Source organism: Theropithecus gelada, chromosome 14 (assembly GCF_003255815.1).
Source record: "Theropithecus gelada isolate Dixy chromosome 14, Tgel_1.0, whole genome shotgun sequence".
NCBI classification, from domain to species: Eukaryota; Metazoa; Chordata; class Mammalia; order Primates; family Cercopithecidae; genus Theropithecus; species Theropithecus gelada.
Genome location: NC_037682.1, coordinates 6,812,546 through 6,838,322, shown reverse-complemented (window position 1 = coordinate 6,838,322; position 25,777 = coordinate 6,812,546). Strand labels below are relative to the sequence as shown.

At 42.9% G+C, this 25,777-nt stretch overlaps 1 protein-coding gene across 2 annotated transcripts in view; it reads right to left on the bottom strand.

Annotated features, from left to right (window-relative positions):
- The window catches only part of CHKA (choline kinase alpha), a 72,570-nt gene that overhangs the window by 44,412 nt on the left and 2,381 nt on the right, over positions 1-25,777 (bottom strand). For both annotated transcript variants that reach the window (XM_025357674.1, XM_025357675.1), the window contains exon 2: positions 3,190-3,301. In XM_025357674.1, coding sequence (XP_025213459.1) covers positions 3,190-3,301 — 112 coding nt within the window. The remainder of the gene's footprint in view (positions 1-3,189; positions 3,302-25,777) is intronic.

The following is a 25,777-nucleotide window of genomic DNA, read 5'->3' as shown; positions in this document are numbered from 1 at the left end:
ACATGTCACTATTTTAATTTAAATTAATTAAAATTAAAAACAATTTAAAATTCAGTTCAACAGTCACACTTGCCACATTCCACATATTCATTACTGACATGTGGCTGGAGACGAGTGTATCAGACAGCACAGATGCAGAATACTCCATTACTCCCATCACTGTAGCACTGCTCTAGAGCACAGGATTGAACTCCTAGGTTAGTCTAGCCCTCAGAGGAGCACCTTGTAACACATTTAAAATGCTTCTTATTTAAGTTAGAAATGAAAGCCTCATAAATCAGATTTAAACAATAGTTTTATATCACGTGTAATTTCAGCAGCTATTTATTATTTTAAAAGTGTTGTATAAATGCAAAACACACAAAACAGTAGAAATGGGACTTAACTATTGGAGAATCTAAACAGTCCTCAAAGAAAAAATGACTATCAAGACATACCAGGCCAAGCGCAGTGACTCATGCCTGTAATCCTAGCATTTTGAGAGGACTAGACGGGCGCATCACTTAAGCCCAGTAGTTTGAGACCATCCTGGGAAACATGGTGAAACCCTGTCTCTACAAAAAATACAAACATTATCTGGGCGTGGTGGCTCACTCCTGTAGTCCCAGCTACTCAGGCGGCTGAGCTGGGAGGGTCACCTGAGCCCAGGAGGTCGAGGCTATAGTCAGCCATGGTTGTGCCACTACATTACAGCCTGGGTGGCAAAGTGAGACCCTGTCTCAAAACAAAAAAAGGCACATCAGTAAAAGTGCCAAAATAACAATGAAAGATTTTTAAAACTATACTCTGAAACTGCAACTTGATTAAATTTAAAACCCAAGCTGCATGGTGAACACAAGAATCTTTTCTGCTTGTGTATTAACAGCAAGAGGTCTGTGTTTTCAGTTAGCATCAATTGTGGTCCTAGCTGGATGCCAGCTATCTGCACCTAATGACAAAGTGACCACAGATATCCTCAACAAGCGTACACATGTGTGGAATAAACATACTAACTTGTTCCCCACATTTTTAGATCTTAACCATTTCCACAGCTTGACAGAGTCAAGGAAAAGCTATCCAATAAAAGGGTTTCTTCACATTATGACAATTTTTTTAAGAATTAACACCTAGACTGCCAATTTGAACTTTAATATTGCCAAACATATAATCAAATATCATATGGATATGACCTGCTTTTTAGATTGAGCTGAAATAGGCCGGTCTTCTAAAAAATTTAGCTTGAAAACTACTCTATTTCATTAAGATAAAATGGGCCCTTCCAAAGAAGATTAAAAAGGATATCAGGGCCAGGCGTAGTGGCTCATGCCTGTAATCCCAGCACTTTGGGAGGCCGAGGCAGGTGGGTCACAAGGTCAGGAAATTGAGCCCACCCTGGCTAACATGGTGAAATCCTGTCTCTACTAAAAATACAAAAATTAGCCGGGCGTGGTGGTGGGCACCTATAGTCCCAGCTACTTGCAAGACTGAGGCAGGAGAACGGCATGAACCCAGGAGGCGGAGCTTGCAGTGAGCCAAGATTGCACCACTGCACTCCAGCCTGGGCGACAGCAAGACTCCATTTCAAAAAAAAAAAAAAAAAGGCTGGGCACGGTGGCTCACGCCTGTAATCCCAGCACTTTGGGAGGCCAAGGCGGGCAGATTACGAGGTCAGGAGATCAAGACCATCCTGGCTAACATGGTGAAACCCTGTCTCTACTAAAATTATAAAGAATGAGCCGGGCGTGGTGGCGCACACCTGTAATACTAGCTACTCGGGAGGCTGAGGCAAGAGAATGGCATGAACCTGGGAGGCGGAGCTTGCAGTGAGCCGAGATCGTGCCACTGCACTCCAGCCTGGGCGACAGAGCGAGACTCCATCTCAAAAAAAAAAAAAAAAAAAAACACACAGATATCAAAATCCTACCACAGGCCAGGCGTGGTGGCTCACGCCTGTAATCCCAGCACTTTTGAGAGGCTGAGGCGGACAGATTACCTGAGGTCAGGAGTTTGAGACCAGCCTGGCCACCACTATGGTGCAACCCTATCTCTACTAAAAATACAAAAATAGCCAGGCATGGTGGTGTGCCTATAATCCCAGCTACTCGGAAAACTGAGGCAGGAGAATTGCTTGAACCCAGGAGGCAGAGGCTGCAGTGAGCCGAGATCGCACCACTGCATTCCAGTCTGAGCAACACAGCCAGACTCCATCTCAGGAAAAAAATAAAAAAATAAAAATCCTGCCACAGAAATATATCAACCTGGCCGGGCGCAGTGGCTCATGCCTGTAATCCCAGCACTTTGGGAGGCCACGGCAGATAGATCACTTGAGGTCAGGAGTTCGAGACCAGCCTGACCAACATGGTTAAACCCCGTCTCTACTAAAAAAATACAAAACTAGCCAGGCATGGTGGCATACATAACGCCAGTTACTTGGGAAGCTTAGGCAGGAGAATCAGTTGAACCCGGGAGGCAGAAGTTGCAGTGAGCTGAGATCGCGCCATTGCACTCCAGCCTGGGCAACAAGAGTGAAACTCTGTTTCAAAAAAAAAAAAAAAAAAATACATCAACCTAACATTTCTATTGTGGTCAAAGAAATAGTAAATTCATGACATTAATAATATTAATGATAAACCCAGACAAGTTGGGATCCCCTGTAACTGAATAATTCAATAGATACTTTAATTAAGAATTAGATTATTTAAGTAATATAAAACTTTAGAAAGATTATGACTATAACAAACAATTCAAAGTTTTAAAGAAATCTCAGAGAAATAGTTATCAAATTCAGCTTCGTTGAGATCATACTTTGTTAACTGGGACTATCCTCTAAAATCTTTTGGATTATGTTATAAAAACAATACCTTCTCCACATTAGAACTTTACAATCTAAATCTGAGCTGAAAATTTTAATCAATATGTAGAACCAAGAATCATCAAGCACTATGTAAGATTTAACCAACGTTGTACCTTCTCTGGATGTGAAACTGGGAATACCTGTACTAGTTTACTAATAAATAATAACTAAAAAAGAACAGGAATTAACTCAGAATGCAAACCAAGTTGTGCAGCCCAATTACAGTAAAAGCAATATACTTAAATATCTTTAGTAACACCATTAAAGTATTTAAAATCTCTTTCCAAGGTATCTCAGGAAAGAAGATTTAAAATGTTAACAGGACCCCCCCCTCCCAAAGTAGCCTATCAACTCACCATCTGCAAAATCGCTCCATAAAGTCGCAGGAGCACTTTCCGAGGCTCATCGCCAAGGGTGGCTGTGGTATCAGGTAGGGAGCACTGGAACAGCATGTTGCTAAGGCCGCCTCTGTCAGAAATAAGAGGATAGTAAGTATCTGTATTACAGGTGAGCTAAATCACTCTTCTTGGATAAATATGGATGAAAAGTCAGGGTTACACAATAACTGTTCTCATCTTATCTCGATTTATTCTCTCAATTTAACTCCATGAGTCACATTAAAAACAGACAAATTCTCTATCTGTTTAATTTCTAGAGTAGAGGTGGGGAAGCGTTTTTGAAATCGCCTGTGTGGGCTGGGCGCGGTGGCTTACGTCTGTAATCCCAGCACTTTAGGAGGCCAAGGCGGGTGGATCACAAGGTCAAGAAATCTAGACCATCCTGGCTAACACGGTGAAACCCCATCTCTACTAAAAATATAAAAAAATTAGCCAGGCATGGTGGCGGGCACCTGTAGTCCCAGCTACTTGGGAGGCTGAGGCAGGAGAATGGCATGAACCGGAGAGGCGGAGCTTTCAGTAAGCCGAGATCACGCCACTGCACTCCAGCCTGGGCGACGGAGCGAGACTTGCCTGTGTGTACCTCCACATGCTGTTTTCCTTTAGAGAAGAAAGAAGAAATGCCCTCAGTCCTGGGAAGGGGAAAGGCATCCCAGATGCATCCCTGCAAACTCATATTCTTCTAGAATCCAAAAATCTCCATTATATTTCTATAATTCGCAGGTTAAAATCTTGAGGCAATATTTAAACCTTCTTCTCTAGGGCTTTCCATTTGATATGTATTAATAGTTCCAAGATCTTCTATGCTAGTGTTACTAAAGATCTGTCAACTGATTTTGACTAGGAGCTTGTTCAAAAAACCTCCAACATTAACTGGTTACCAGGGCCTTCAGATGAAACAGGAGACCTCCATACTCTAATCACACACCAAGTAGGTAGCTAAGCAAGGAATCAAATTCAGGCATATGGCTCCAGAATCCTTGCTTATAACTAACCATGAAGAGTTGTCAAAGAGATAGGAGGCAAAGCTGAAGAGCACCATGTGCCACATTAAAGATGTCATAGGAGGCCTGGTGCGGTGGCTCACGCCTGTAATCCCAGCACTTTGGGAGGCCAAGGTAGGTGGATCACCTGAGGTCACCTGGCCAACATGGTGAAACCCTGTCTCTACTAAAAATACAAATCAGATGGGATGGTGGCACACACCTTGTAATACCAGCTACTTGGGAGGCTGAGGCAGAAGAATCGCTTGAACCCAGGAGGCAGAGATTGTAGTGAGCCATTATTACACCACTGTACTCCAGCCTAGGCGACAGAGCGAGACTCCCATCTCAAAAAAAAGGAGAGGAGGCCAGGCGTGGTGGCTCACGCCTATAATCCCAGCACTTTGGGAGGCCGAGGCGGGCGGAGGTCAGGAGATCGAGACCATCCTGGCGAACACTGTGAAACCCCGTCTCTACTAAAAATACAAAAAAATTAGCCGGGCGTGATGGTGGGCGCCTGTAGTCCCAGCTACTTGGGAGGCTGAGGCAGGAGAACGGCGTGAACCCGGGAGGCGACGGAGCTTGCGATGAGCGGAGATCGCGCCACTGCACTCCAGCCTGGGAGACAGAGCGAGACTCCGTCTCAAAAAAAAAAAAAAAAAAGAGAGGAGACGAGAGGGGAGGGGAGGGGAGAAGAGAGAGGAAAAAAGAAAAATGTCATAGGAGCTGCAAAATCACCTTCCATCAGGACTACTCTCTATAAACCTCTATGACACAAAAGTCTCTGTGTCCTATCACTGCTATAACAAATTACTACAAACTTAGTGGCTTAAAACTTTAAAACTGAAAACAGATTCTGATCGAGCTCATGAATTTTTAAAAATAAGGGTAACTAGGTGGAAATGGGGAGTCGGTTGAGTTTAATGGGTACAGAGTTTCAGTCTGGGAAGATGACAACATTCTGGTGATGGTAACACAACAATGTGAATGTACTTAATACCACTGAACTATAAATTTTAAATTTGTTAAAATGGTATTTTTACTGCTGCTTATTTTACCATAATTTTACTTAATTTTATTTATTTATTTATTTATTTATTTATTTATTTATTTATTTCAGAGAGGGTCTTGTTCTGTCATCCAGGATAGAGTACAGTGGCACAATCTCGGCTCACTGCAACCTCCACCACCTAGGTTCAAGCGATTCTCCTGCCTCAGCCTCCCAAGTAGCTGGGATTACAGGCTCATGCCACCATGCTCAGCTAATTTTTATATTTTTGGTAGAAACGGAGTTTTGCCATGTTGGCCAGGCTGCTCTGGAACTCCTGACCTCAAGTGATCCACCCATCTCGGCCTCCCCAAGTGCTGGGATTACAGGCACACCATGCCTGGCCTTATTTTACCACAGTTTTAATAAAAAAGGATGAAGTACTGATATATACCACAACATGAAACTTAAAAACATTATGCTAAGTGAAAGAAGACGGTCACAAAAGACCACATGTTATATGATTCCATTCATATGAACTGTCCAGAACACGGAAATCTATAAAGTCCATTAGTGGCTGCCAGGAGCTGGGGTAGGAGGGGGTACTTAAGGGTAGGGGATGATAACTAAAGGTTTCTTTTTGAAAGATGAAAATGTTCTAAAACTGACGGTGGTAACAGCTACAAGTATCTGTGACTACACTAAAAGCCATTGGACTGTACAATTTAAATGGGTGAACTGTATGGTATGTGAACTATATCTCATTTTTTTCTTAACAATTAAAAAATTTGAATGTACTTCTAACACAAACAATTTTTTCCCAGATTTAAGTAAGACATATTTAAGAAGTTTTTTCAAAGGTTACTTAAAATGAAAAACCATCATGAGTCTCTAGGAACAAGACAGCAAGAGTCAGGATCTATTTTCCCAGAAGGTTGTCTACCTTAGTTAAAAAGAACAAAAATAAAAGGGAAACCAAAGTTCTTGTTTTTCCCAAAGTAAGCTGTGAAACAGGCCGACAATGTGTAGATCAAAGGAACCAAAAACAGCCTTAACCTTTCTGCTAAACTTGGGGTGGTGCCTCAACTGTGTGGCTTATCAGAATCCCCCTGCCGTGTCTGGTCACAGCCAACATGGGTTTCTGGCTACCAAGCAACAGAACAGGCATTAAAACAGAGTTAAAAGCCCTAGTTTTTCTTCCGGTCACATACTCTGGAAATCTCAGTCAAATGCAAAAGCAAACAGATGAAGTACTGTTCTAAATTGTGTAACCTGATTCAAAGTTTATCCCCGTACTGCTAAAGAAGGAAGGCAGACTAGCTTGGCCAGAAACAAGCTCACGACCTGGAAACGCTTCAGCTGTTTTGTATTACCTGTAACCTCTATTGTTCAATAGGTTTCAATGAAGAAACTGTCAATTATTTTTTAGTGACGGTCAAAATAAACGAAGCAAGGTGACTGGCACCAATAACCCAAACTGTGAGAAACTCACCTAGAAAAAAAGCCAGTTACCAATGAGTCAAATAATAATATGATCAGGAACAACAAAATCTGGTGGGAAGAAATGCCAGAAATGGTAGAAAAAATTTATCGTATAATTTGTCAAAAATATCCTCCCAAGTAAAACCCCAGGAGCTCTCAACGATTTACAAGAAGTTTTGAAACCACAAACTTTATCACCTGGCATAACAGCTTTATAAGTCATAATTAAATATGAGAGGCATGGGTTGGATGTGGTGGCTCATGCCTGTAATCCCAGCACTTTGGGAGGCCGAGGCAGGCAGATCACTTGAGGTCAGGAGTTCAAGACCAGCCTGGCCCACATGGTGAAACCCTGTCTCTACTAAAAATACAAAAATTAGCCGGGCATGGTGGCACATGCCTGTAATCCCAGCTACTTAGGAGGCTGAGGCAGGAGAACTGCTTGAACCTGTGAGGCGGAGATTGCAGCGAGCTGAGATTGCACCACTGCACTCCAGTCTGGGGGACGAGAGTGAAACTCTGTCTCCAATAAATAAATAAATAAATTTAAATATACGCGCGCGCACACACATACACACACATATATATATGAGAGGTACAAGATACTCAAGCAAAATCTCAAATACAGTGACAACAACACACTTATTCCACACTCAACATAATGACAGGAAGGAAATGGAAAAGAGCAGGAAGTACCTGCTGGCAGAATTCTCACCTCTGCCCTCCAGACCCAGTGGTGCAGGCATCACTAACTGCCAACTCATGATTCCTTAACACAGAATACTAAGGGAATACATGCAGTATAAAGAGGTTCTTTTTCTTTTTTTTCTTTTTTTTTTTTGAGACAGAGTCTTGCTCTGTCACTCAGGCTGGAATACAGTGGCACGATCTCGGCTCACTGCAAGCTCCACCTCCCAGGTTCACACCATTCTCCTGCTCAGCCTCCCAAGTAGCTGGGACTACAGGCGCCCACCACCACACTGGACTAATTTTTTTTGTATTTTTAGTAGAGATAGGGTTTCACCGTGTTAGCCAGAATGGTCTTGATCTCCTGACCTTGTGATCCGCCCACCTTGGCCTCCCAAAGTGCTGGGATTACAGACGTGAGCCACCGCGCCCATCCAAAGAGGTTCTTGTGCAGAAATTGTTAATCAATACTGAAATGAATCATTTCAGCTTCTCTTGATAGCCAGAAGAACTAGGCAAAAGAAAGAAATAAAAGGCCTCCAAATTGGAAATGAAGTTAAATTATCCCTGTTGGCAGACAACATGATCTAACATACAGAAAACCCTAAAGACCCCACCAAAAAACTATTAGAAGAACTAATAAGTTCAGTAAGATTGCAGGATACAAAATCAACGTACAAAAATCAGTAGCAGTATTATTTCTATATGGGAGCCTCAGGTGGGAAGATCACTTGAGCCCAGAAGGTCAAGGCTGAAGTGAGTGAGCTGTGATCATGCCACTGCATGCCAGCTAATAGTATATTATCTGAAAGAGAAATCAAGAAAACAATCGTGTTTACAATAACTACCAAAAAAAAAAAGAAAGAAAGAAAGAAAAAGAAAGAAATTTAACCAAGGAGGTGAAAGATTTCTGCAATGAAAACTTTAAAATATTGATCGGAGAAATGAAGACACAAATAAATGGAACAATAGCCCATGTTCATGTATTAGAAGAATTAATATTGTTAAAATGTCCATACTGGCCAAGCACCGTGGCTCACGCCTGTAATCCCAGCACTTTGGGAAGCTGAAGTGGGCGGATCACTGAGGTCAGGAGTTCAAGACCAGCCTGGCCAACATGATGAAACCCTGTCTCTACTAAAAATACAAAAATTAGCTGGGCATGGTGGTGGGCACCTGTAATCCCCGCTACTCGGGAGGCTGAGGCAGGAGAATCGCTTGGACTCAGGAGGCGGAGGTGGCAGTGAGCCGAGATCACTCCACTGTACTCCAGCCTGGGCGACAGAGCAAGACTCTGTCTCAAAAAAAAAAAAAAAAAAAAAAATCCACACTACCCAAAGCAACCTATACATTCAATGCATCAATGCAATCCCTATGACGTTCTTCATAGAAATAGGAAAAACAATCCTAAAATTTATATGTAATCACAAAAGACCCCAGTAGCCAAAGCAATCTGGAGCAAAAAGAACAAAGCTAGAGGAATCACACTACCTAACTTCAACATATACTACAAAGTCATAGTAACCAAAACAGCATGGTATTGGTGTGAAAACAGTCAGAGACCAGTATAACAGAATAAAAGCCCACAAGTTAATCCACGTTTACAGCAACCTGATTTTCAACAAGCGTCAAGAACACAATTGGGAAAAGGACAGTCTCTTCAATAAACAGTGTTGGGAAAACTGGATATTGCATGCAGAAGAATGAAACTGGACCCTTATTTCACACCATATACAAAAATAAACTCAAAATGGATCAAAAACATAAAGACCTGAAACTATGAAACTACCATAAGAAAACATAGGGGAAAAGCTTCATGACCTTGGTCTGAGCCAGGAATTTTTTTTAAAAGACCTCAAAAGCACAGGCAACACAAACAAAAATAAACAAATAAGATATCAGACTAAAAAGTTTCTGCACAGCAAAGGAAACAAGAGAGAAGAAACAACCTACAGAATGGAAGAATCTATTTGCAAACTATATATCAGTTAAGGGGTTAATATAGAAAATATACAAGGAACTCACAGCAAAGAAAGGAAAGAAAACCAATTAAAAAATGGACACCAGCTTCTCAAGAGGCTGAGGCAAGAGGATCACTGGAGCCCAGCAAGTCAAGGCTGCGCTGTACTTTAGCCTGGGTGACAGAGCAAGACCCTGTTTAAAAAAAAAAAAAAAAAAAAAAAATTAGTCCAAATGGTGGCGTGTGCCTATATTCCCAGCTTGGGAGGCTGACATAGGAGGACTGCTTGAGCCTAAGAGTTTGAGGCTGAAGTAAGCTATGAATGCACCACTGTACTCCAGCCTGGATGACAGAGCAAGATTCCATCCCTCAATAACAAAACAAGGCAAAAGACCCAACAGACATTTATCAAAAGACGACATATAAATGGCCAGAAAGCCACGTGTGGTAGGTAGCATGTGCCTGTACTCCCAACTACTCGGGAGGCTGAGGTGGGAGGATCACTTGAGCCTGGGAGGTTGAGGCTGCAAATGAGCTGTGACTGTGTTACTGCACTCCAGCCTGGGTGACAGAGCAAGACACTGTCTCAATAAATAAATAAAAATAAAATAAATGGCCAACAGATATATGAAAAAATGCTCAACATCACTAGTCATTATTAGACTGGCTATTATCAATGATAAAAGACAACAAGCACTGACAAGGATGTGGAGAAAAGGGAACTCTTACACACTGTTGATGGCAATGTGAGTTAGCACAGATACGAAAAACAGTATGCTGGGTCCTCAGAAAATTAAAAATAGAATTACCATTAAGATCCAGCTCCTGCTCATCAAAGCAAGTTTAAAAAAAAAAAAAAAAATCCAGGCTGGGTGCAGTGGCTCATGCGCATAATCCCTGCACCTTGGGAGGCTGAGGCGGGCAGATCACCTGAGGTCGGGAATTCGAGACCAGCCTGGCCAACACGGTAAAACCCCGTCTCTATTAAAAATGAAAGAAAATTAGCCAGGCATGGTGGTGCACGTCCGTAATCCCAGCTATTTGTGAGGCTGAAGCACGAGAATCACTTGAACCCGAGAGGCAGAGTCACAGTGAGCCAAGATCACACCACTGCACTCCAGCCTGGGAGACAGAGCAAGGCTCAGTCTCAAAAAAAAAAAAAAAAAAAAAAAAATCCAGCAATCCCATTACTGGGAATACATCCAAAGGAAATGAAATTAGTACATCAGACATCTACACTTTCATGTATATTGCAGCGCTAGTTACAATAGCCATTAATTGGTTATAGAATCAATATAAGTGTCCATCAACAGATGAAAAAAGAAAATGTGGTATATATCACAGTAGAATACTATTAAGCCTTATAAAAGAATGAAATTCTGTCTTTTGTGACAATATGAATGAACCCAGAGGAGAGTACTTACGTTAAGCAAAATAAGTCAGGCACAGAAAGACAGTAACAATATGATCTCACTTGTGTAGAATCTAAAAAAGTTGCTCTCATAGAAGTTGAGAATAGTGCTTACCAGAGGCAAGGGGAGGGCATGGGAGACAGGGAGAGGCTGGTCAACTGGTACAATGTTATAGTCAGATGGAAGGAATAAATTCACCTTATACCCCATAAATAGAACAATTATTATTATTACTATTATTTTGAGACTGAGTTTTGCTCTATCATCCAGGCTGGAGTGCCGTGGTGCAATCTCGGCTCACTGCAACCTCCGCCTCCCAGGTTTAAGCGGTTCTCATGCCTTAGCCTCCTGAGCAGCTGGGATTACAGGCTCCTGCTACCATGCCCAGCTAATTTTTGTATTTTTAGTATAGACAGGGTTGCACCATGTTGGTCAGCTGGTCTCGAACTCCTGACCTCAAGTGATTCAACTGCCTCGGCCTCCCAAAGTGCTGGGATTACAGGTGTGAGCCATCGCGCCCGGCCCATATGTACAATTATTACATGTCAATTATAAACATTATGAATAATGCTCCAATGCTTCAGCACTTACATCAAATACACAGGTTACAAAATTATAAAATTCTGGCCAGGCATGGTGGCTCATGCCTGGAATCCTAGCACTTCAGGAGGCTGAGGTGGGCGGATCATCTGAGGTCAGGAGTTCAAGACCAGCCTGACCAACAAGGTGAAACCATGTCTCTACTAAAAATACAAAATTAAAAAAAATTAAAAAATAAAAAATAAAAAAATAAAAATACAAAATTAGCCAGGCGTGGTGGCACATGCCTGTAATCACAGCTACTCAGGAGGCCGAGGCAAGAGAATCCCTTGAACTCGGGAGGCGGAGGTTGCAGTGAGTTGAGATCGTGCCATTGCACTCCAGCCTGGGTAACAGAGCAAAACTCCATCTCAAAGAAAAAAAAAGAGAGAGATTATTTAATGCCTGTTACATTCTATAGCACTGTAAAACAAGAAAAATCCATGCTACATGCTACAGTGATACAACAGCTTAGTAGGCTACCCAAGGTCTTGAAATATGTCATCTCTAGGCCAGGCACAGTGGCTCACGCCTGTAATCCCAGCATTTTGGGAGGCTGAGGCGGGTGGACCACAAGGTCAGGAGTTGAAGACCAGCCTGGCCAACATGGTAAAACCCCATCTCTACTAAAAATACAAAAATTAGCTGGGTATGGTGGCAGGCACCTGTAGTCCCAGCTACTCAGAAGGCTGCGGCAAGAAAATTACTTGAACACAGAGAAGGAGGAGGTTGCAGTGAGCTGAAATCAGGGCACGGCACTCCAGCCTGGGCAACAAAGTGAGACTCCATCTCAAAAAAACAAAAACAAACAAAAAAAAGAAAATAAAGAAATATGTCATCTCTAATGTCAAACATCTATCTATCTTTAATTATTTGGGTTTTTTCCCATCATTTTCAGCAGCGGGGATATTTTGGTATTCATGTATGTGAATCAGCTGAATGAACGCTCAGGCAGATGACAAACCTGAGGAATTGTCTGCCCCAACCTGTAACACAAAGATTTCCACCTGATAAATTAAGGTAAGAAGTTACCTAACCAACTGTATTTTGCTGAAAAGCAAAAAAGCCACTGAAAGCTCTGCAAACTGTCTACAAGTCACAGGGCACCCAGTTCAGCAGATACAGGGCTTAGTCCCCAGGGCTGAGGGCCTGGACCTAGGAGAAAATAGAGCAGGCAGTCTCATGACTATCATCTAAAAGTCAAAATGACTAGAAAGAAAAAAAAAATCACGACATAACCAGTGTCTCAGCAGAAAAATGATCTTTAAGCCATAGGGCTGGCTACATGGAAAAGAGAATACAGCATAATATCAAAACAGCTACTGAATTTAGAGCACAAGGAAAATAAGAAAAAAAGCAGATTTTGGAAAAATTTCTTCTAACCATCTAAAATTCAAATTGCAGCTATGGCTCAGGTAAAAAAAAAAAAAAAAAAAAGTGCTGCAGTAAAACATCAGTATCTCTATGGAGTAATCAGGACAGTCTTAACCCCCAGCTCTCTGAACACAAGAAAAGCCAGGAGGTACCATTAAAAGAATAGGCTAGGCCAGGCACAGTGACTAACACCTATAATCAATCTCAACACTTCAGGAGGTCAAGGTGAAAGGACTGCTTGAGCCCAGGAGCTGCAGACCAGACTAGGCAACATAACAAGACTCGATCTCTACCAAAAAAAATTTTTTTTAATTGGTCAGGCATGGTGGCATAAGCCTGTGGTCCCAGGTACTTGGGAGGCTGAGGTGGGATGACTGCTTGAGCCTGGAAGGTTGGGGCTGCAGTAAGCCGTGATCATGTCACTGCACTCCAGCCTGGGCAACACAAAAACCCGTCTCCAAAAAAAAAAGTCCAGCCCAGGTGGAGTGCTGGCTCTGTACAAAATAGCTGTGTGACCTTGGGCAGGCCTCCAAGCCTGTTTTCACACCATAAAACAATGTAGCAGTATTTAACAGAAGTTTTGTGAAGATTACATGAGATCATATGAGCTGTTCATTTATCAGCACCAATTACAAAGCAAAGGTTAATATTTAAGAGGAAGCCAGAAGGATGAAAGGATAAAGCTCAGTCTTAAGAATCCTACTCCAGCATGGCTCAGCCTTGACACTTCATATCTGGGGCCAGGTCATTCTTCGCTGAGGGGCAAAGCTGCCTTGTGCACTGCAGGAATGTTTAGTAGCAACACTGCCCTCTATTCACTAGATGCCAGCTGTACTACCACCAACATGGTAACAATAAAAATGTTCGGCCGGGCACGGTGGATCATGCATGTAATCCCAGCACTCTGGGAGGCCGAGGCGGGTGGATCACAAGATCAGGAGTTCAAGACCAGCCTGGCCAACACGGTGAAACCCCGTTTCTACCAAAAATACAAAAAATTAGCTGGGTGTGGTGGCGGGCGCCTGAAGTCCCAGCTACTCGGGAGGCTGAGGCAGAAGAATTGTTGAACCTGAGCAGCAGTGGTTTCAGTGAGCCAAGATTGAGCCACTGCACTCCAGCCTGGGCAACACAGTGAGACTCTGTCTCAAAAAAAAAAAAAAATGTTCAAACATTCCCAAATGGTGAGGTGGGGGGACAAAATCACCCCACTATTCCTCTACTTTTTTCATGATTCTTTCTGCAGTTTTTACCTATTTTCCCTTCCCCAAAATTTGAACACCACTTTGTTCTCTAGCTGGATTCCCAACTTATAATCTTTTCCTTCCCCTATTCAAAATAATTTCTTCCTCCTGATTTGCCTATTTCAGTTAACAGTAGTACCTTTTTCCCACTCACCCAGGCTCAAAACTTTCCTCGTTTCCAATGGCCTGGTCCTCTCCCTATCTCCCAAATTCTCTCATCCTTTCCATTCTCATTGCTCCTGCCCAAATGTACATCCTCCCCCTAACCCCCACTACAGCAGCCTCCTCTCTCTGGTCTCCCAGCTTCTTGATCCCTCTCTCCTCTATGCTATCCCCCAGGCCACCTTAGAAAGTGTTTCTAAAATATAAATTTCAAGCCACCACTGTCCTTAGCACAGTCTTTGGAACACAGTATGCCTCTGCCTACCCTTCCCACCTAGGAAGTCCTTCCACCAGGCATGGTCAGAAGTATCCCCTCCCACTTTCTCATAAAGTGCTTGCATCCCTTCTAGCTCACGCTGACTCCCAGTCAATACTGGACAAAAAGAGTACTAGGCACATTAAGATGTGTAAATACATTATGAAAGACAAGGAAATTACGATCTCACTGTGGAAAGCTAAAGATAAAGGCTATGCCCCACCACGCAGCAGAACGAGGAGACTCCCTGCCACTGACAGAGAATGGAGAGATCCCGGAAGGATACTAGACAGGCTGACGGGGCTCCACTGGAGGGGAAAACAGGCAGGAGAATGTGAGCATCAATGAAAGCAATATATGATAGATAACAGAACAAGTGCTTTTATTATTATTATTTAAATTCTACTCCTAGCTGGGCGCAATGGCACATGCCTATAGTCCCAGCTAATGAGGACGGTGAGGTGGGATGATCGCTTGAGCCCAGGAATTCCAGGCTGCAGTGAGCTATGATCCCACAAATGCACTCGAGCCTGGGCAACAGAGCAAGGTCCTGTCTCAAAAAAAAAAAAAAAAGAAAGAAAGAAAGAAAGAAAGAAAGAAAAGAAATATCACTCAACCTTCTGGTTTCTAGCCCAGCATGTAAGAAGCTTAGAAGTCGCCACCTGATCCTAACAACGTGTAAAAAGCTGAATGAACTGAAAAAAACAACTCTTAAAGAAATGAGGGGCCGGGCGCGGTGGCTCACGCCTGTAATCCCAGCACTTTGGGAGGCCGAGGCGGGCGGATCACGAGGTCAGGAGATCGAGACCATCCTGGCTAACATGGTGAAACCCCGTCTCTACTAAAAATGCAAAAAATTAGCCGGGCGAAGCGGCGGGCGCCTGTAGTCCCAGCTACTCGGGAGGCTGAGGCAGGAGAATGGCGTGAACCCGGGAGGCGGAGCTTGCAGTGAGCCGAGATCGCGCCACTGCACTCCAGCCTGGGCGACTAAGCGACTCTGTCTCAAAAAAAAAAAAAAAAAGAAATGAGGTGACTAGGCGTGGTGGCTCACGCCTGTAATCCCAGCACTTTGGGAGGCCAAGGCAGGCGGATCACGACGTCAGGAAATTGAGACCATGCTGGCTAACACGGTGAAACCCCGTCTCTACTAAAAATACAAAAAAAAATTAGCCAGGCGTGGTGGTGGGTGCCTGTAGTCCTGGCTACTCTGGAGGCTGAGGCAGGAGAATGGCATGAACCGGGAAGCGGAGCTTGCAGTGAATCATGCCACTCCAGCCTGGGAGACAGCAAGACTCTGTCTCAAAAAAAGAAAAAAAAAGAAACAAAGGAGGTTAAGCGGGAAACCGCTGCCTCCCAAATTGGACAGATAGACAGGCAGATACAGAGAATCATAGCTTACTGGAGCAAAATCCTCCACCAAATCAGCGCTAGGGTAGGAAAACCTTAACTATAACTAACAAATTGCTGGAGGCTCAGTATGGACAACTGTGAGAGTTTAAAACTCCAGGAGACCCAATTACTGGGGAGCCCCATCGTTTGATGAGTTTTACCTCCAGGAGCTCTACCAGTTCCTTACAGTGAAAACTGAGGGGGGGGGGGGAAACCCCTTCATGCTTCCAGCACAAGGAGGGGCAAAGAAATCATTTTTTTTTTCTTTTCTTTTTTTTTTAAACACACCGGAACATTCTGTTCTTAACAAGGTCTGCCCTCATGAGAAATTATTTTGCCAGCACCTAACCTGTTGGGATCTTCTCAGAGCCTAAACTTCCTGGGAGAAGGGAAATACACAATTCCAGCCCCCTCTGGCCATTCTGTCCCACCTAAACGGGGAGAAGAACTAAGAAAAATGGGTAAAGTTCACAGTCTAGGTGCACAGGCTCACCAAAAGACTGAGACCTCACCACAGGACTATAGGTTAAACATTCAAAAATCAACAGTAGGTTGGATGTGGTGGCTCGTGCCTGTAATCCCAGCACTTGGAGGGGGGGCCAAGGCAGGTGGACCACTTGAGGTCAGGAGTTCGAGACCAGCCTGGCCAACATGGTAAAACCCCGTCTCTACTAAAAATACGAAAATTAGCTGAATGTGGTGGTACACACCTGTAATCCCAGCTACTCAGGTGGCTGAGGCACAAGAATTGCTTGAACCCAGGGAGTGGAGGTTGCAGTGAGCCGAGGTCACACCACTGCACTGCAGCATGGGTGACAGAGTGAGATTCTGTCTCAAAATAAAAAATAAAATCAATTAATATAATCTACCACATCAACAGGCTAAAGAAGAAAAATCACATGATCATATCAACAGATGGAGAAAAATTATCTGACAAAATCCAACACCCATTCATGGTAAATAATAAATTCTCAGAAAATGAAGAATAGAGAGGAACTTCCTCAACTTGATAAAGAACATCTATAAAAAACCTATAGCTAACATCATACTTGATGAGAAAGTCACAGCTTTTCCACGAAGAACAGGAACAAGGTAACAATGTTCTCTCTCACCACTTATTTCAACATCATACAAAGTCCTAACTAATAAGAAAAGGAAATTAAAAGTATACAGATTAGGAAGAGAGAAAGAAAACTGTGTAGATGATACGATTGTCTATGTAGAAAATCAGAAAGAAGTGACAAAAAAATTGCTGGAATAAGAGATTATATAGCAGGACTGCAAAATACAAGGTTAATACATAAAAGTCAATCAGTTTCCTATATACCAGTGACAAACAAGTGAAATTTGAAATTAAAAGCACATTACCATTTATATGAGCACCCCCAAAAATGATACATATAAATCTAACAAAATGTGTATAAGCTCTACTTGAGGAAAACTATAAAACTCTGATGAAAGATATCAAAGAAGAACTAAACAAAGGGAGAGATATTCCATGTTCATAGGTAGGAAGACTCAATGTTATCAAGACGTCGGTTCTTCCCAACTTGATCTGTAGATTTAATGTAATCCCAATGAAAACCCCAGCAAGTTATTTTGTGAATACCAATGAATTGATTCTAAAATGTATAGGGAGGCCAGGCACAGTGGCTCACGCCTGTAACCCCAGCAATTTGGGAGGCCAAGGTGGGCAGATCACTTGAGGTCAGGAGTTCCAAGACCAGCCTGGCGAACATGGTGAAATCCTGTTTCTACTAAAAATAAAAAATTAGCTGGGTGTAGTGGCGGGCGCCTACAATCCGAGCTACTCGGGAGGCTGAGGCAGGAGAATCACTTGAATCCAGGAGGCAGAGGTTGCAGTTGGCTGGGATTGTGCCACTGCATTCCAGCCTGGGTAACAGAATGAGACTCCCTCTCAAAAAAAAATAATGATAATAATAATAAAGTTTATAAGGAGAGGCAAAAGACCTAGAATAGCCAATGAAGAATAAATTCAGAGGACTGACACTACTCAACTTCAAGAATCATCATAAAGCTACATTAATTATGCCAGGCGCGGTGGCTCACGCCTGTAATTCCAGCACTTTGGGAGGCCAAGGTGGGCAGATTACCTGAGGTCAGGAGTTCAAGACCAGCCTGGCCAACAGGATGAAACCCTGTCTCTACCAAAAATACAAAAATTAGCTGGGCGTGGTGGTAGGCACCTGTAATCCCAGCTACTAGGGAAGTAGAGGCAGGAGAATTGCTTGAACCTGGGAAGCAGAGGTTGCAGAGAGCCAAGATCGTGCCATTGCACTCCAGCCTGGGCAACAAAAGTAAAACTCTATCTCAAGAAAAAAAAAAAAAAAACACAAAATGAGCCAGGTGTGGTGGCACACACCTGTAATCCCAGTTACTCAGGAGGCTGAGGCATGAGAATCACATGAACCTGGGAGAGAGAGGTTGCAGTGAGCCGAGATCATGCCATTGTACTCCAGCCAAGACACTATCTCAAAAAATAAAAATAAAAAAGCTACATTAATTAAAACAATGTGGTATAGGCAAAAGAAAGGACAAATGGATCAATGGAACAGACTAGAGAGCACAGAAAAACATTCACATAGTCAACAGATCTTTGACAAAGGAGTAAAGGCGATACAATGTAACAAATGTCTTTTACAACAAACCATTTGTTGTTTCAACAAATGGTCCTGGAACAACTGGACTTCCACATGCAAAAAAAAATCTAGACAGACATTACACTTCACAAAAATTAAATCAAAATGGATCATAAACCTAAATATAAAATGCAAAATTAGATAACTTCTAGATGATAACATAGAAGAAAATCTAGATGACCTTAGGTATAGTGATTGCTTTTATTTATTTATTTACTTTTTTTGAGACAGAGTCTCACTCTTGTCGCTCAGGCTGGAGTGCAGTGCTGCAATCCCGGCTCACTGCAACCTCTGCCTCCTGGGTTCAAGCAATTCCTCCTCCCTCAGCCTCCCAAGTAGCTGGCATTACAAGTGTCCACCATTACACCGGACTAATTTTTTTGTATTTCTAGTAGAGACAGAGTTTCACCATGGGCCAGGCTGCTCTCGAACTCCTGACCTCAGGTGATCCACCCATCTTGGCCTCCCAAAGTGCTGGAATTATAGGCATGAGCCACTGCCCAGCCAGATTACTTTTAGATACAGCATCAAAAGCATGATCCATGAAAGAATAATTGATAGACCAGACTTCACTAAAATTAAAAACTGCTTTGCAAAAAATACTGTCAAGAGAATGAAAAGTCACAAGGTAAAAATATTTGCAAAAGACACATCTGATAAAGGACTGTTAACAAAAATACATAAAGAATTCTTAAAACTCAAGAATAGGAAAACATTCCTTTCCACTCAAGAAGGTGTGGCAGGGGCCTGGCACGTGGTTCACGCCTCTAATCCCAGCACTTTGGGAGGCCGAGGTGGGAGGATTACGAGGTCAGGAGATCAAGACCATCCTGACTAACACGGTGAAACCCCGTCTCTACTAAACTTACAAAAAGTTAGCCAGGTGTGGTGGCAGGCACCTGTAGTCCCAGCTACTCAGGAGGCTGAGGCAGGAGAATGGCGTGAACCTGGGAGGCAGAGCTTGCAGTGAGCGGAGATCACACCACTGCACTCCAGCCTGGGTGGCAGAGCAAGACTCCATCTCAAAAAAAAAAAAAAAAAGAAAGTTGCAAATTAAAATGAGATACCTGACCAGGCACGGTGGTTCACGCCTGTAATCCCAGCACTTTGGGAGGCTGAGGTGGGTGGATCACCTGGGTCAGGAGTTTGAGACCAGCCTGGCCAACACAGTGAAAACCCATCTCTACTAAAAACACAAAAAATTAGGTGTGGTGGCAGGCGCCTGTAATGCCAGCTATTCAGAAGGCTGAGGCAGAGAATCGCTTGAACTCGGGAGGTTGCAGTAAGCTGAGATCACACCACTGCACTCCAACCTGGGCAATAGAGCAAGACTCTATCTCAAAACAAAAACAAAAAAGAGCCGGGCACGGTGGCTCACGTCTGTAATGCCAGGACTTTGGTAGGCTGAGGCAGGTGGATCACCTGAGGTCAGGAGTTCAAGACCAGCCTGGCCAACATGGTGAAACCCCATCTCTACTAAAAATACCAAAAATTAGCCAGGCGTAGTGTCAGGCGCCTGTAATTTCAGCTACCCAGGAGGCTGAAACAGGAGAATCACTTGAATCTGGGAAGTGGAGGTTGCAGCAAGCCGAGATTGCACCATTGCACTCCAGCCTGGGCAACAAGAGTGAAACTCCATCTCAAAAAAAAAAAAAAAAGAAAAGAAAAGAAAAAGAAAATGAGAGACCATTATACGCCTACCAGAATGACCAAACTCCAGAATGCTGACACCACCAAATGCTAGTGAGGACATGGAATAACAGGAAATCTCATTCACTGCTGATAGGAATGCAAAATGTTACAGCCACTCTGAAAGACAGTTTGGCAGTTCGTTACAAAACTAAAGGTAACTCTCACCATATGACCAGCAATCATGCTCCTCGGTATTTACCCAAATGAACTGAAAATCTACACATGAATGTTTAGAGCAGCTTTATTCATAATTGCCAAAACCTTGAAGTAACCCGCATGTCCTTCAGTAGGTGAATGGATAAACTATGGTATATCCAGATGACAGACAACTACCCAGTATTAAAAAGAAGTTAGTTATCAAGCCATGAAAAGACACAGGGAGGCTGCGCGCGGTGGCTCACGCCTGTAATCCCAACATTTTCAGAGGCCAAGGTGGGCAGATGACAAGGTCAGGAGTTCGAGACCAGCCTGGCCAACATGGTGAAAACCCATCTCTACTAAAAATACAAAAAATTTAGCCAGGTGGGGTGGCACATGCCTGTAATCCCAGCTACTCGGGAGGCTGAGGCAGAATAATTGCTTGAACCCAGGAGGCGGAGGTTGCAGTGAGCCAAGATCACACCATTGCACTCCAGCCTGGGCAACAGAGCAGGACTCGGTCTCAAAAAAAAAAAAGAAAAAAAGAAAAAGAAGAAGAAGACAAGACAAGATACCGGGAAACTCAATGCATATTATCAAGTGAAAAAAGCCAAACTGAAAAGACTACATACTATATGATTCTAATTCTATGACATTCTGGAAAAGGCAAACCTATGGAGACTGTAAAAGAATCAGTGATTGGCTGGGGTTAGGAGGGAAAGAGGGTTAAACAGACATTAAGTAGAGGATTTCTAGGGCAGTGAAACTATTCTGTATGATAGTACAGATGGTCTCCAACTTATGATGGCTTATGATTTTTCGACTATACAATGGTGCCAAGGTGATATGTATTTGGAAGAAATTGTACTTCGAGTATACATACAACCATTTTATTTTTCATTTTCAGTAAAATAATCAATAAATTACATGAGATATTTAACACTTTATTATAAAAACAGACTTTCTGTTAGATTATTTTGCCCAACTGTAAGCTAATGTGTAAGTGTTCTGGCAAATTAAAGGTAGGCTAGGCTAAGATATGCTGTTCAGTAGATTCGATGTATTAAACGCATTTCAATTTATGATGGTTTATCAGGGCATAACCCTGTTGAAGTAACTTCATCATGTAAAGCAGCATCAGTAAAATGGTGGATACAAGTCATTATATGGTGGCCAAAAACCATAGAATGTACAACAGCAAGAATAGGATGTAGTGTGTTATGGACTCTGAGTGCTAATATGTCAATGCAGGTTCCTCAGTTGTAACAAATGTACCATTCTGGTGGGGGAAGCTGAGAAAGGGGAAGGCAGTGCCTGTGTGCAGACAGGGGGTTATATGGGAACTCTCTGTACTTTCTGCTCAATTTTGCTGTGAACCTAAAACTGCTCTAAAACTGGGCACAGTGGCACACACTTGTAATCCCACCTACTCAGGTGGCTGAGGCAGGAGGGACTGCTTGAGCCCAAGAGTTCAAGACCAGCCTGGGTAACACAGTGAAACCCCGCATTTCTAAACAAACAAATACAAACTGCTCTAAAAAATAAAGTGTATTAGTTTAAAGAGGAAGAAAGAAAAAGAAAGTCCACAAGCCAGTCACTCAAGGAACAAAACTTTCCAGTAAAAACAAGCGTAAATAAAATTGTATCTTGAAAAATGAAACTGAAAATTATTTCTGTTCTTAAATGTAACATAATTTAGGTTATAAGTACAACTACATATTTATGTTTAAATTGAAAAGCAAACATTTAAAATGAAAAGTAGGGAGTCTGGACACAATTTTTCCAAAAACATTATGACGGCACCGTAAGACACAATTAACTTCCTATGTGAGTTTTACTGCATAATTTTACAACAATATCTGAGGACTTGGCCAGTCTTTTCGTGGGACTCTCTCCATCTTTTGATATGATTCTATTTTGCAGGGTCCAAGGTATCATCCTTATCAATGGTTTTCTTTTCACCGTTAGTGGGTCTGTGGAACGTAATGTCAAAAGATGTGTGTGAAACTTTGACAGTTCTCCAACATTTCATTCACTGAACTTCACGAAATCTTGTATCCCACACAAGACTTTAAACTTCATTTCACAACTGCTGTGACCTTATCAATCAGCAATGAAAATAACAAACTCTAAGCTGGGCACAGTGGCTTACGCCTGTAATCCCAGGGCTTTGGGAGGAGGCAGGAGGATCACCTGAGCCCAGGAGTTCTACACCAGCCTGGGCAACATGGTCAAATCCCACATCTACCAAAAAATACAAAAATTAGCCAGGTGGCCAGGCATGGTGGCTCATGCTTGTAATCCCAGCACTTTGGGAGGCTGAAGCAGGTGGACCATGAGGTCAGGAGTTCAAGACCAGCCTGGCATGGTGAAACTTTCTCTCTACTAAAGATTAAAAAAAAAAAAAAATTAGCCAGACAGGGCACACGCCTGTAATCCCAGCTACTCGGGAGGCTGAGGCAGGAGAATCGCTTGAACCTGGGAGGCAGAGGTTGCAGTGAGCTGAGATCACGCCATTGTGCTCCAGCCTGGGCAACAGGGCGAGACTCAGGAGGCTGAGGCATGAGAATCACTTGAACCCGGGAGGCAAAAGTTGCAGTGAGTCAAGATCACACCACTGCACTCCAGCCTAGGCTAGAGAGCAAGACTGTCGAAAGAAAGAAAGAAAGAAAGAAAGAGAGAGAGAGAGAGAGAGAGAGAAAGAGAGAGAGAGAGAAGAAAGAAAAAGAAAGAAAGAAAGAAAGAAAGAAAGAAAGAAAGAAAGAAAGAAAATAATAACATACTATTGATTACACAGAGAGGGACAGAGTTAGTATTAAGCTGTGATGCCTGGAAATGAACAAATTTTCTAAGTGGTCAGTTCATTAACAACAATTCTCATGTTAGGACAATTTTTATTTTTCCCTATACCACTCATAGTTGGAGAGACTCAGACAAGGACCTCCGTTCATCACACAGCAAAGAGGCCAATTTAAGCTAAAAATGACAGTTTCTACACTTATCCAGTGCTGGTGTGCCAGGCACTATTCTAGTGCTGGAGATACAAAGATGAACATGAAATGCCCTCTAGGAATTCAATTAACAAGAGAATGGAATGAATAAACACACAAATGTGTTAAGGGTTGTGATAACAAGGCCTGCATGTACAAAGTGCTAAAGAGGAGACACAGAGGGGAAAGAAATTCATTATGTCTGGTTCTCTCTGAGTTAAGTCTTGAAAGAGGAATTTTAAAAGCAGACACCAGGGGAAAGGCTGCCAAGCAGAGGGTAGGGGCCAAGAAAGGCCTGGTAACTGAAAACACAAAGCTCATTCAGAAAATGCAGGCTCCAGTGTAACTAGCTCAATGTTAGCTGCTGTGGTCCGGGAGAAGGAGTGATTTTAAAACAGTAATAACAAAAGGAATCAGTCTAAAAAGTTAGGTCAGGCAGGGTGTGGTGGCTCACACCTGTAATCCCAGCACTTTGGGAGGCCAAGGAAGGTGGAACACCTGAGGTCAGGAGTTCAAGACCAGCCTGGCCAATACAGTGAAACCCCATCTCTACCCAAAATACAAAAATTAGCCGGATGTGGTGGTGCATCTGTAATCCCAGCTACTCGGGAGGCTGAGGCACGAGAATCGCTTGAACCCAGAAGGCGGAGGTTGCAGTGAGCCGAGATCGCACCAGCCTGGGTGACAGAGCAAGACTCCGTCTCAAAAAATAAATTTAAAAATAAAAAATAAAAAGGTAAGCCAGGGCTCAAGCTTAGACCATGCAAACAAGTCTGGATTTTATTTTCCAGTATTTGAGAAATCCATAGCAACACGATATAGAATGGATTAGAAGGAACACACAAAATGCAAGAAGATCCTAAAGTGCCTACTGTTATAGTGTCTAAGCAAGGACAGCAAAGGGAGCAGACAGAAGGTGGGGATACAAAAGTAGCTCATCAGGTTTGAGTTACTACTGCGTGCAGAGGAGGGATTTCTGGGGGAATGCAGAGTTAGAAATGATCCTGGGGCTCTGGCCAGGCTGCTGTTACAAACACAGAACGCAGAGAGAAAGCAGAAGCACGTTCCTGGGTGGGGAGGAGCCAAAGGGTTAAATTTGGAATAGGCTGAATGCACTGAGTTGAGGTGGTGAAGTCTGATAAAACTCCTGCAGATGCACTGGCACTCAGTGAAACAGGGAGCTCCAGAAACAGATTGGGGCCAGGTGTGGTGGCTCACGTCTATAATCCTGGCACTTTGGGAGGCTGACGCAGGACTGCTTGAGCTCAGGAGTTCAAAACCAGCCTGGGTAACACGGCGAAACCCCAACTCTACAAAAATACAAAAATTAGCAAGTAATGGTGGTGCGTGTCTGTAGTCCCAGCTACTTGGGAGGCTGAGGTGGGAGGATCACCAGAGCCTGGGAAGTCGAGGCTGAAGTGAGCCATGATCACACCACTGCACTCCAGCTTGTGCAATAGAGTGAAACTCTGTCTCCAAAAAAAAAAACCAAAAAACCAGAATCAGATTGGGAAATGTCAGTAAAATCTGATAGCTGGAGCCATAATAACTGCAACTGCCTATGGAGAATCACTGAATTTCATTCAGGAGAATTCCTCTCCTTCTCCCCACCTCCAAATGCCCTTGTCTTTTTTTAAAGCTAGACATCACCCACTTTCCCATGTCCTAAATCACCTTTGTTTCTCCTTATTAAACTTATTCCATAACTACATTCTCTTCCAGAACACAGACAGGACTGAGACAGTGTACTCTTGCAACATTATGTAAAAAGGTCATCCAATCCAAAAGGAAAGCTTTGTTTTCCAAGACTGCTAACTCCTGGAGAAAAGAAACAAGACATCCTCAATGCTTTCCTAATAAATGGTTTGAGCAAAATGCGAAAGCTTAACTGCTGAGTGACTCTCCCTGGAGAAGGCCATGAAAATGTCTTAAGGCTGGATCTAGGGTGTCCAAACATTTTCACAGGCCGCAGGCTAGAGCACTGGTGCAGGAGAGGGGGACACCAGAGACCTGGCAGTTCAGGCTTTGAAGGCAGTAAACACCCACTGACCTCAGGCAAGTCACTTCTCCTCCAGGTTTTTCACTTCACAGACTGGTGAGTACATGGCCTAGAATGATCGCCCTTCTAGTTGAGAATTTTCAGGACTAACTAAAAGCGAATTAAAGTAAACCTTAGAGAGAGCTGAATTTTTTTAAGTGCCATTAAGCAATTCAGGGATTATCTAAACAGCTTTGGTTTTCTTTTCTCTGCTTCCTTACCAACTACCTTTTAACTCTCACTCTTAGGTCACAGGCAGTCAGAGGGGCTGAAACACAAAGAGAAAGTGAAGCTCAAAGAGTTAATTTTGCTGCATTAGTGGCTCTGGTGAAAGACAGTGGGCACAGAAAAGGAATCAAATGACCAAAACTGGATTGGGGATTACTGGTGGCAGCCAGCCAGCAAATTTCTAGATACTGCACACAACCTGGTCAGCCAATTAAAAGAAAATTGGCAAAAAATGATGGAATACATTTTTTTTTTTTTTTTTTTTTTTTTTTTTTTTTTTTTTTTTT